The following is a 12,399-nucleotide window of genomic DNA, read 5'->3' on the forward strand; positions in this document are numbered from 1 at the left end:
CAGTATTTGTAGGGCTACTATTTCTTGGTCTTGTGGGACAATGACATGAACAACACCATAGCTACGCTATAAGTCAACATTATGTTTTGTGGACGAATTGAACTAAAAAAACCTGCCAGTTCCCAGGGGAAACTGTGTTGAAGTGCTAAGCTGGGAATTTTTTGCAGTTATTTCATGCAATCAACTGTTTCAAACCTATTTTACTTTGCAAAAGATTAAATCAACATCCAGGCCTATTTTTACTTTTTCGACCAATTAAACTATATCGAAAAGGATAATTATTAACACTGTTTTTCCCTTATTTGCCCCTAACTTAACGTCACACTCCGAGATCATCAAACAATTCCTTAAACCAGAGAAAAAAATAAAACACCACTGAAACGTTTTGATTTTGCTCAGGTCAGCGAATTGTCGTAGGGCTAAAATCGGCGAAACAGGTAAACTGTAATGACCCATTTATAATAACCTGGATTAATAAAAAATACTTAGGTCTAATATAAATCTAATCCAAGCTGCATTTTTACTTTCGACACTAACAAAGATAGTTTCCACATGTGAGCTAATATGAAATACAACTAAATCGTCTTGTTTAATCAGGAACCAAGAAAGAAAGAGCCAAAAATGAAGCGTAAAAGAGAGGTCATGAATAATGCGGGGCGCAGAGGTGATGTCTCTTTAAGAACGGGGCGCTCTGTTGAAACAATCGTACAACCCCCAACGAGTCATTCAAGCTGTCAATCACCCGGACGGCGTTCTTTGAAGTCGGGACTCCTCGACTTGTCTTGAGCTCAAATGCACTGTTTGTTGCTGTGGAGGAACATTAGCCCTCTATCCACTTACGGGGCTGTTGGAGAGAGAAGCGCAAACTTTTGGTTGTGTTCGGCACTTTATCTGGTTCGGAGCTGACGCGAACTACTGAGATTTGATAGAAAGTTTCCTCTGAAGACATCAAAGGATCGCCACCGCTTCTCTTTCTGAGTTTGTTATTTTTTTTTTCCTCCGCAAAATGCCTCAGCTCAGTAGCGGCGGCGGGGACGACATGGGAGCCAACGATGAGATGATCGCTTTCAAGGACGAAGGGGAGCAGGAGGAGAAGATTCAAGAGAACGCGTTCACAGAGAGAGACCTGGCGGACCTCAAGTCGTCCCTGGTCAACGAGTCCGAGATCAGTCAGAGTCCCGGCGCAGCGGTAGGTCCCGCGGAGAGCGGTGTGTGTGTGTGTGTGTGTGTGTGTGTGTGTGTGTGTGTGTGTGTGTGTGTGTGTGTGTGTGTGTGTGTGTGTGTGTGTGTGTGTGTGTGTGTGTGTGTGTGTGTGTGTGTGTGTGTGTGTGTGTGTGTGTGTGTGTGTGTGTGTGTGCGTGTGCGTGTGCGTGTGCGTGTGTGGCGAAAACAACGTGTCTGTCTGTCCCATGAGTAAACACGCTGTTCTCATGTGGGAACAACACTCGTATGAGGTTGTTATATTTGTTGGAAACAGTTTGGTGAACTAAACGGGTTTGCGTCGTGCCGTGTGTCCCTCCCAGGTGGCCCGACGGGGACAGCAGCCCGAACCGAGGTGCTACGTGGAGAAACACAGAGAGCATCTCAATGGAGGTGAGGACGCACTGAAGCACAGCGCTTCATTCTCCGCTTATTAGCCTCAAGTTTCTCCGTTTCTCCGATTCTGGCGTCATGATATTACACACGATATACTGACTAATCACTCACCACGAGTGTTGCACTTGCTCAGTCCTATTTAAGTTTGAGTCTGATTATTTCAAATCCCAATAACTTGGGATTTCATGAGATACTCTCTACAGTAGACATGCGTGGGTATACTACAGTCTGCGCAGGGTTTTGTTGGGTGACCGTGTCCGGCCCTAGGTGTTGTAGTTGCTGTCCGCATGAGTTATAAGCAGGTTATAGTGGAAGGAGCAGATCAGATGCTTTATAAAGTGCAGCCCTTGTGGCTCCATGGTGGTGTGAGCGATAAACTAACACGTCGACGACGGGAGACTGCAGGCCTTGTTGTTAAAACAGAAGTTTGTAGTGACACTTCCGCTCGAGTGTGAAAGCCTTCAATGGTAATGGACAGAGCCGTGGGAGAAAAACATTTTTTACATCACAGATATTTCGGTAAACGGGATTTCATACATATGTTTCAAACGCAAACACTTGTGTAAGCATTGTCCTACTATATTTCTTTCTTTCTTTTCATTATCTATTTTTCAAGCAATAAAGGTTTGTTTTCTTGTGTCTTTGACATAAATAAAAATGATATAACTAGGCCTACCTCTTAAAATGTATTTTAAGGTTAACTTGTGTTTCTAAATTGAAAATTGAAACTCAAAACCTTTTAAATGGCACATTTTTTTCCTTCAAATTGTTTGTCAGGTTGCAAGGTTTAAAACCTAAACCATTTCTTTAAAAGTTATAAATGCATAATGTGTAAAATCAATATTGTGTGTGTGTGTCTGTCTCTCTGCAGTAACAAAACAACAAGATGGCGGCATGTACAAGACATCTTACCCGGGCTACCCCTTCCTCATGCTGCCAGACCCCTACCTGCAGAGCAGCTCCATGCCACCATCTGTAAGTCTCCGGCGTAACTTAAACTCTACTGCCAACACACACAAACACATACACACACACACACATGCACAGCCCAAGCCAAGTCCACAACAAGTCAATATAGAGTTAATATACAGTGTTTCCTGTGTAGGAAGTGGCTTGTTGGTGCTCGCGTTGAGTGGGTTTTTGTTGTTGCTGTTGTTTACTGTGTCTTTGAGCGTGTTTCATAGAAAATGTTGTGCTTCATAAAAAAAAAAGTGTGTTAAATAGGCTAGGTTGAAGTTCTGCTCTGGCATTATGAGGTCTCCAGACTCTGTAAGTCAGTAGAAATCATATGTTGGCATTGTGATGTTTGGCATGCAGAGATCGGCCGAGCCCTGTTTAGGGCTAGAGAGGAGCTTCAGTGGTCTGCTTTGACCGTGTTTCCAATAACTCCACTTCAGCAGAACTGAAACAAGTCATTCTGGAGCTACACATGAACACAGAGGCCTTGTGAACCACCCCTCAGACACTCACCGACCAAACAGTTTGAATTTTCACATGAGGCCAAAGTTCAAGTTGACTTCAGACATTAAGTCTGAATCTGTAGTCCACTTTGGAAGTTTTGTTATTCAATTATTTGCCCCACTGTTGCTCCTTCACCGTGCTTGCCAGACTTTGATGGTCGAAAGGTTTGAGTGTGTTTATATCTGCTATCATTGGTTCATTAAGACATGGTCACGTTGATTCAATGCCGATTGAATGGGACTCGACCAAGTGTTTTCAATCACATTCAAATTGGAAGTAATAATTAAAAAAAATATTGAGTTTGAGAAAAACAGTTTTCTTTCCATTTTCAAAGTCAAATAGAGGAATGAGCCGTTTCAAGTCTGAAAGGAAGTTATTGTTGTCTGTTGTTGTGTGTTGTTCACATTGAGGCTGAAAACATAGTAACTGAAGCTTACAAAAATGTTGCAAAAATGTAATTGCCTTGTAAATCTTTCCTTTGACCATTTTATATCCCAGTTAATACAAGTTCAGTGTTTATGAGACCTCACAGGTTTTTTATTTCATAGAAAGATAATTCGTAAAGGAGGGAGGCGTGTGATCGGTTGAATTGTGTTTGAATGGCTGTCAGGATTATCCATGCCAACTTCATTTATTTTATATTTAACTGCTGGACATGTGACCGTCAAGCTTGTGTGTGTGTTTGTGTATGTTTGTGTGCATGCATGCATTTGTGTGTGTGTGTGTGTGTGTGTGTGTGTGTGTGTGTGTGTGTGTGTGTGTGTGTGTGTGTGTGTGTGTGTGTGTGTGTGTGTGTGTGTGTGTGTGTGTGTGGAGTGCATGTGTGTGTGTGTGTGTGTGTGTTTTTGATTATTTATTGTTTTGACCTTTCTCCAACAACTTTGCAGAAGTAGGCTTGAATTCATAATTTGTTTTTGCGTTTTATTTTTGGACTATAATCAAATTATTTTGTCATATCAGCTCCACACTTGCCCGCTCCTAACTTTGAGGAGCGTCCCTCACAACAGGGTTAGTTGTTGAGATTGCCCGAAGGCAATGTGCGTTGGGACAAATTGGGAATCTTTTCTTTAGCAAGATCCCTCTTTGGAGGACAGCTGTTTGAAGGACAGTTTGTTCACCAACCCCCTTTAGATAAACATTTCAAATTCTATTTTACACTAGGAATGAAATTATCATCACATCTGTCTATCACTATTTTTTATTTATTTTCAAACCACCACGCTTTATTTTTAGGAAACCTAATTTTAAATGTTTCCACATTTGTTCGTGTGTGTGTGTGTGTGCACGAGTGTGAGGACGGGGTAGGTGTGGTGGGGAACTCTGGACTTGCATGCGCACTGCCCATATAATTAGCATGTTTCAACGCATGCAACCCTGCTTATATCCCAGAGGTTCCTTGTTTTTGTTAAATCCCAAAGCCTGCGTTTTTATTTGGTATGTGGCTAACTAAGATGTTTGCGGCAAAACGGTAAACCTGTATTTACGCTTAACATTATCCGCCATGTCTCTGTAGTTATCCCTGGATAACAACAACACATTGTCTCAGGCAAACATAGTGAACAAGTGTAATGGCATGTCTAGCGTATCGCTGTGTCTCCACATCACTCATATCCTCCTAGCTCTCCTGTCCTCTCCTCTCAAGGACTCCAGCTGATGGTGTCAGCAAACCCTGACTGGAGTCCATATGTGTTACTGTGGTTAAGTGTGTGTCTGTGTGTGTAATACTATGCGTGTTTACAAATGTGTATGTACACAAGTGTATATAACTTTGCTCTGCCAGTATTCTTGTGTGTTTAACCTGTGTGTTTAATTAACGTGCATCTTTGTTGTTTGTAGATTTGTACGTGCATGTGTGGCTACATGTTTGTTAACTTACAATCATGTCTGTGTTTCTGTTCACGTGTTTATCTGCCTCTGTATTTACACGTAGCTGTTTGTGTGTGTGTGTGTGTGTGTGTGTGTGTGTGTGTGTGTGTGTGTGTGTGTGTGTGTGTGTGTGTGTGTGTGTGTGTGTGTGTGTGTGTGTGTGTGTGTGTGTGTGTGTGTGTGTGTGCGTGCGCACGTATGTGTATATGTGTGCCGCGTGTGTATATATGTGTGGGTCTACCTGTCTATATATTTGTGTGTATGTGTAAGTGTGTGTCTGTGAGCGTGCTTAAGTGTTGTAGGCGGGGCCAGGTGAAGACGAGCACTTTCCTTACCTGGGTGTTCTGAGAGGCTCCACACAATATTCAGTTGTTAGAGCCTTCCTTGTAATTAGCCCACCAACTAGAGAGCTTACAGCATGCCCCTGCCACATGAAAGAACCTGGAGATTAATGTGTGGGGGAGTGGCTGTTTGGACGCTTTGTGTGTGACTGTGTGTGAGGGATGGACTGGACACAATGTATGGGAAAACTGTAAAAAGTATGGGTTTACAAGACAGATCTTTGTTTACAGGGGTGGGGGGTGATGGATTTCTACCCACCTCTCCCCTTGTGTCCCTCTATGCGATGTCATCTCTGGTCCTCCGTGCTGTCCTCTGCCGCGCCCCATCCCCACGGTTTCATCTGTATATGTGATCACGCTGGGAGCCCCTTTACGAAAACATTGTCAGGCAAAGCTTATTGTGCCTCTGCTGCCACTCTTAAGATGCTTTTTCTGTTAGGTAACTCATCTTTCAAGTTCTTCTGAATGAACAATTTTCACATCACACCTTTTGATATTAAACTACTAAGGGGAGGCCGTTATAGCCCTAATGTGTGTTAATGTCCGAAGGAGATGTATTCCACTGAGGAACAAGCAATCCTAGAGCGTTGACGCCGAAGCTAAAGGATCACCTACGAATAGAGTGCATCAGCGTGTCATTGTAGTTGAGTTGATGTTTTGAGTTACTTTCAGCCACGTGACTTTGTGCATGTGAGTCCTCACTAGTTATCACTAGTTTGCCTTGCAGACTGTGTGTTATTTGTGATTTTTTTCTCAGGGTGTGTATCTGTATCGAGGCTTTCGTGAATGTTTCCTGTGCACGTGTTTCCTCCGCACACGCACACATAAGTGTTTGTGTGTGTGTGTGTGTTCGTGGCTTGTGACCGTCTGTGCCTGTACAGTAGTGCAGAGTTTGTGCAAGTCAAAAAAAGTGCCTGCTGTAACGTGTGTGTGTGTGTGTGTGTGTGTGTGTGTGTGTGTGTGTGTGTGTGTGTGTGTGTGTGTGTGTGTGTGTGTGGGTGTGGGTGTGGGTGTGTGTGTGTGTGTCTGTTTGTGTGTGTGTGTACAGATGTGTGTGTGTTTCATGGAAGCTGATTACCACAAGATGCTTCATAGGTGTATAAGAAGCTACCTCCTTATTATTTCAAATCCCCTACCACTCAAATCATGGATGATTATAGCCATTAAATGTACATATACCACCACTGGTATATATAGGAGGGAAAACACAGACGTTAGTCAGACAGTGGAGGCAAGATGACAGAAAGGAAAATATAATATATAAGTGTGGAGTAAGAACATAAGTTATCGAGAAAAAGGAGAGCCCGAAAGTCAGCTCTGTGAAGCTGGTTTTTATGTTCATTTTGACCTTTTTTTATCATATCCAAATGTTACTGATCCACTTCTCTGCATGGGCTAATCCCATTGGTTATCATCGCTATCATCACTGTGAGCTATGAGCTGTGGAAAAACAACACACTCGCTGATTTAATCCAATAATTTCTTGATAATGCGCCATTGCACAATTTACATCATTGTCATCAATTAATGTAAAAAACAAATCAAGTTTTTCAACTGATGAAATAATTGTTCCATGCAGCACTGTCATAAATATTGGAAAACGCCCAAAGTGATTTCTGCTTTAATCTGAGGAGCGGCCCAAAATGTCATAATCTGAAAGAAGATATCAACCAATGTTTTGTGTTTCTGAAGCTATAAGCAAATAAGATTAGATAATTTCACTTTATTTACCCAACTTTGGCAACTTGCTGGCACTTCATTCTGTGTAGTAACGGAGACAGGGTTGATGTGAAGATACATGGATGTCAGGCCGCATGCAGATGCGTAGCGTCTTGTGGTGCCGGAGAGGCTGTGAAAGAGTAGCCGTGTGATGGGGAGGCTGTGGTGGAGTCTCCTCTACCCTCTCGCCGCTTCATCATATCTTCCTGCAATGATTCGAGAGAAATGTATGGGATTTGCTGTAGGATAAGGCGCTACAACAACTACTAACACAAAGAAAGAAATAATAACAACAAAATAATAACAATTATTATTATTATTATTATTATTATCTTTATTTTAAGGCTATTGAGGATGTTTTGGCGTGTGGTTAACATTGTTTGTATGGACATGTTATTGACCATACAAACAATGTATGGTTTCTATGAACTCTTTAAATAGTATATTATATTCATGAGTTTTCATCCATAGTTTATTTTATAGCGATTACCATTTTTAATGGTTCAATTCTGACTATGTCTTGAATGAACTTTATGTGTCTGAACGGAAAAGAGCGTAACAAATGTGTTATTTTCGAATGAAATGATAATGGCCAGCCTCTTAAAGTTTGCTTTCAAGCGTATCAGCTGGACCCTTTCCCTTAAATGTGAAGTTTGTTGGTCTTGCTGGGCTCCCAGTTTAGCTGTTTAGAAAGAACGTCAAGGCAAAAGTCAACTGAATAAGATCCCTCCAGCCTCCCCTCCTCCTATGCACACACACTCACACACAAATCCCCTAATAACACACCGTTGATCCCCTAGATCAAGGGAATTGTGCGTCAGTGCGAGGGAGAAAGGGATATCCACCAGGATCTTGCCACTTCCTCGTGTGCATTGTGTTGCGGTGTTGACCGATGGGGTACGGGGGGGGGGTTGGATGGGGGTTGCTGGTGGGATGAGGGGATGCGTGGTGCTGGTTGGATGGGGGGGGGGGGGGGGGGGGGTTGTGTCTTGTACCGGCTTGGGCTGTCTAAACAATGGCAGCGACAGTGGCTTATGCTGCCCTAATCCCTCTGTGCTCCGTTGGCCCCTATGAGGGCTGCGGTGGGCCCCCGCCCAGAGGCCCCCGTGCCCCTCTGAGGGGCCACGATAAACCCCGGACCCCGGCAGTCTTCAGTGGCCTCGAGAAAGAGATGAAGTTTGGACCAACTATTGGTAAACATTGTCGGAAAGAATAGACAGGCCAAGGTCCTCCTTGAGTCATTGAGAATGCGATTGGAAGCTGACGTTTTTCGGTGCTTCTAGTCATGAAGTTTGCTCTATGTGAGGAATATATGCGTATTCATGAAGCTACACATGAAGTACAGCAAAGATGGAGATGCAGTCATACATCAGTAAACAAAGAGATGGGAAGAGAGAGAGAGAGTGAGATAGAGAGAGAGAGGGGGAGAGAGAGAGAGAGAGAGAGAGAGAGAGGGAGAGAGAGAGAGAGAGAGAGAGAGAGAGGGAGAGAGAGAGAGAGGGAGAGAGGGAGAGAGGGAGAGAGAGAGAGAGAGAGAGAGAGAGAGAGAGAGAGAGAGAGAGAGGGAGAGAGAGAGAGAGAGAGAGGGAGAGAGAGGGAGAGAGAGGGAGAGAGAGGGAGAGAGAGAGAGCGATAGAGAGAGGCAGACTCTTAAGATGCAATTGCTGTGTGTAAGTGCCAGATTATCTTTAGGTTAGCGGGGGATTATTGCTCTGTAGTGTACGATTATTGTGGTGAAAGTAGGAGATTAGTGTAGTACAGGCGCTCAGAGGGAAACGGGCGGGATGAGTCAAACAAGGGGAATCGGACTGTAAGTCCTTGTTTGTTTTTGTGCGTTGTTCTCGGGCGTAGGGATGAGGTTGTCATGTAATCTGTGGATTCTCAAACTAATTGTATCACAATTCAAAAGGTTACGTCGGCACGCTGGCTTGTTTCAAATCAAGCGATGGGGAGCGCACTATTGTGTCGGTTTATTTGCTGCAAACTCACAACACTGGCATGGCCTCCCTCGCTAGCTTGGCTTTCAAATATTATCTTCTTTAGAAACCGTCATGGGGGATGAATTGTAACTTATTCATTTTTTTAAGTCTTGTTTTTCGACAGTTTAGCAGAGGAAGTGTTCCTCATGTGGTGCTCATGTCTGCGTAGAAAGAGCGATGGAGTGGGGAAGAGAAAGAGAAATAGAAAGGGATTGGAAAGTAAGAGAGAAAGATGGAAGGAAGGACAGAATTAATAAAAAAACGGAAGGCATGAAAGGAGGAAAGCGGCAACCAATCAAGTGTAAAGAATTGTATGCAAAGCAAGTAGGTAGAACCAGGTAGACTTCAAGAGTGAGGAGCACATCCAGGAGAGACAGGGTGGATACAGGTGGTAGCTGTGAGGGGCGGCGGGGGGGGGGGGGGGGGGGGGGGGGGGGGGGGGGGTCCAGGTGGGTGGGCCGCGAGGTGTTTGCGTGGCGGGGGGTCTGGGTGGGGCGAGTCGATTAAAATACAAATGACGATAAGAAGGGCCCTCACCTCCCCTCGCGGCTTTGAAGTGACGCTTACCGGCCCCTGAGGGGGAAAACACATCAACGTTTTTAGGGATGGAAACGTTTAAAAGGATATCAGAAGTAGGGAGGAGACGACGACGACGACGACGAAGAAGAAGTAGCAACGTTCGTTTGCCCCGGAGGTGTTTACACCTGTAATTATTTATCCACTTATCCTCATGTTCCGGTAGAGGGGCAGGCGGGAGGGGGAAGGGAGCTGGGAGACATAAAGACAGGTGTTGACAGCGGAAGTCTGGCTTGTTTTGATTGATGTCATTTCTTGGATCACCCTCAATTTTTTTTCCACACGCACATGAGCTTTCCCAAACAGAAGCACTTTAAAGCAAAACACATACACACACCCGGCAGAAATCAGAATAAATCAGACAAAACACCACACACGTATTCATGCTGTTGGTAGGTGATCGTCAGTTAAACATCCCTCTCTGTCAACCACCTGTGGGACTACACTACAGAGCAACACTCTCCCTAGAGCATCTCCTCAAGAATTAAGCAGCATGCTAGGAGGATAGAACAAGTTGCGACTAGGTGCCACCTTTGGATTAGGCTCCATGAAGTATTTGTCTGCTACAAGGTGTGTGTGTGTGTGTGTGTGTGTGTGTGTGTGTGTGTGTGTGTGTGTGTGTGTGTGTGTGTGTGTGTGTGTGTGTGTGTGTGTGTGTGTGTGTGTGTGTGTGTGTGTGTGTGTGTGTGTGTGTGTGTGTGTGTGCAGCAGGTGAGTCATGGGTCTGTGCAGGGTCAACCCTCAGCTGGTGCTGACTAAAGAACTTAACAGATGTACGCATTCCCAGACCTCAGTTAATCAGCTACCGCAACACAATTAAATACACACACACTCCAAAGCCACCCATTTTTCATTTGTTACAAAATCACTCTTGGCCAAATTCACATAAACACATGCAACGGCCACATGTTTTCATTCCTGGAAATATTCATTTTCCTAAGATATTTTTATAGAATCCACCTAGTCAATCCGACTAAAGTTTTTCATTAAGCTGGCAGTCGACATAAGACAAAACAAACAAACATATATATATATATATATATATGTGCAAGAACATATAATTACGTACATGTTACACTTCTTTGTGATAGTATTGACTCCCCAGGAAACTCCCTGCCGAAGGGGTTTTCAAAAGGCTTTTCATCACAATACCAAACGTAAAAATAGGAATAAGTGTACTTTTTTCAAAAACAATAAAAGACCAAAGCGAATACTCATGTGGGGTTACATTTTTACGCTGGTTCCAGACCTTTCAGTCTGTGTAAGCCGTAGTAAATGTAACTTTTCTGGGTTTTCACTCTGGTTCACATTGCCTTCGAGCAGCTTAATTTAAACAAAGGCCTTCCTGAGCATGAAACCACGAGAGTGTGTTTACCAGCAGAGTCAGCGATTACCTCCTTCTGGGTTTGTCATCTCCTCTCCTGTTGACCTAAGACAAGGAAGGGTTTTTACGTGCGTGTACCGAGTGTGTGAGTGTGTTGGTATAGGTGAAGACAGTCTCTTTCATCTGCCTCCATACGGAACTTAACGGCCTCTTTACATTCTCATCAAGAGAGGTTAAAGTGGATGTCACTGTGTGTGTGTGTGTGTGTGTGTGTGTGTGTGTGTGTGTGTGTGTGTGTGTGTGTGTGTGTGTGTGTGTGTGTGTGTGTGTGTGTGTGTGTGTGTGTGTGTGTGTGTGTGTGTGTGTGTGTGTGTGTGTGTGTGTGAGCGTGTATGAGTGTGTGTGTTTGTGTGTGTCTACTACATTGATAGTTTATCAACTGTCAAAAGTCTATTTTCTTGTTCTCTTGTTGTTGTTGTTTTGTGCAGGTGTTCCATTTCAGGTCTGTCAGGCAGTCTGCCGGGAGAGAGATAGAGTGTGTTTGTGTACGTGTGTGTGTGTTTGTGTGTGTGTGGGCGTGCGTGCACAGGGCCGGCAGAATGCAACAAACACTAGCTTCCACCTTGTCTGGTTTATTGAAAATTAGTAGATTAGAGAGAGGGAGGGAGAGGGAGCAAGAGAGAGAGACAGATCGACGGAGAAAGAGAAAGAGAGAGAGAGAGAGAGAGGGAGATAGAGAGAAAGAGAGCCACTGCAGCTGGTACACCTCACCACAGTTCTACTTGACGCACAAACACACACATCACTGTCACCCCAGCAACACCTTTAACTGTTTCACAGCCACTACGGCCTGTTGAAAACTGAATTAGTCTGATTTCAAGAAAAATATACTGAAAAAATACTCTGAAAACCTGAATTGAAGTAAGTAAAACAGTCTGAAAAGCTGGAGCTGAAAGAGTGAAATATCGACGTGCTGGAACCACCGGAGACTAGCAAATAAAGATGTATTTCTGTCAATAGGAGCAAAAGTACGTAGTAACTTTCAGACACTAATATGATGTTATTTAGTCAAATTGCCTTTGGTAAAGAAAGTAATTTGAATTCTGGCATGGGCCCTGAGTTACCCAAGGCTGTGGTCTGTGTAAGTGACACATCGGGGCCTGCCAAGATCCTGATGACAATGTAGAGAAAAGGTTGATCATTTTCCAATTCATCATCTCTGATCATTAGCTGGGACATACAGCCCTCCCCAACGCCCAGATTATGGTTATTGTTGTTGTGAAGACTGGACGCCCAGCAGGTCTGAGTCAGACCGACAGGCTCCATCATGGCATATTAATGACTCCCCAGCATTGTTCCCTTCTCAGTAGAGATTTACAACAGGCACTGCCACGGTCGCCCCATTGTCAGGACCCCCATTACTCCACCACTGCGGTGCCTCACTGTTCTCTTAAGGGCTTGTGGCTGTCGTCTCATTTATCTCTTGCTTGTGTTCAATTACTCTATCTCTCTCTCCCTCTCTTTCTTGCTCTTTCCT

General features: G+C 44.0%; 2 protein-coding genes across 2 annotated transcripts in view; both read left to right on the forward strand.

The window, feature by feature from the left end:
• Positions 1-760: 760 nt before the first annotated feature.
• LOC130386316 (transcription factor 7-like 2) lies at positions 761-4,744 on the forward strand. Its single transcript, XM_056595154.1, has 3 exons — positions 761-1,189; positions 1,524-1,593; positions 2,468-4,744. Exons 1-3 carry the CDS (start codon positions 1,007-1,009, stop codon positions 2,797-2,799), a joined length of 585 nt encoding a protein of 194 aa, XP_056451129.1. The 5' UTR covers positions 761-1,006; the 3' UTR covers positions 2,800-4,744.
• A 7,226-nt stretch (positions 4,745-11,970) lies between these two features.
• LOC130386085 (protein SOGA1-like) overlaps positions 11,971-12,399 on the forward strand; it is a 44,201-nt gene continuing 43,772 nt past the window's right edge. Inside the window, exon 1 of the mRNA XM_056594866.1 lies at positions 11,971-12,044. Within this exon, the coding sequence (XP_056450841.1) occupies positions 11,971-12,044 (74 nt within the window). The remainder of the gene's footprint in view (positions 12,045-12,399) is intronic.

This window comes from Gadus chalcogrammus, chromosome 7 (assembly GCF_026213295.1).
Source record: "Gadus chalcogrammus isolate NIFS_2021 chromosome 7, NIFS_Gcha_1.0, whole genome shotgun sequence".
Classification (NCBI taxonomy): Eukaryota; Metazoa; Chordata; class Actinopteri; order Gadiformes; family Gadidae; genus Gadus; species Gadus chalcogrammus.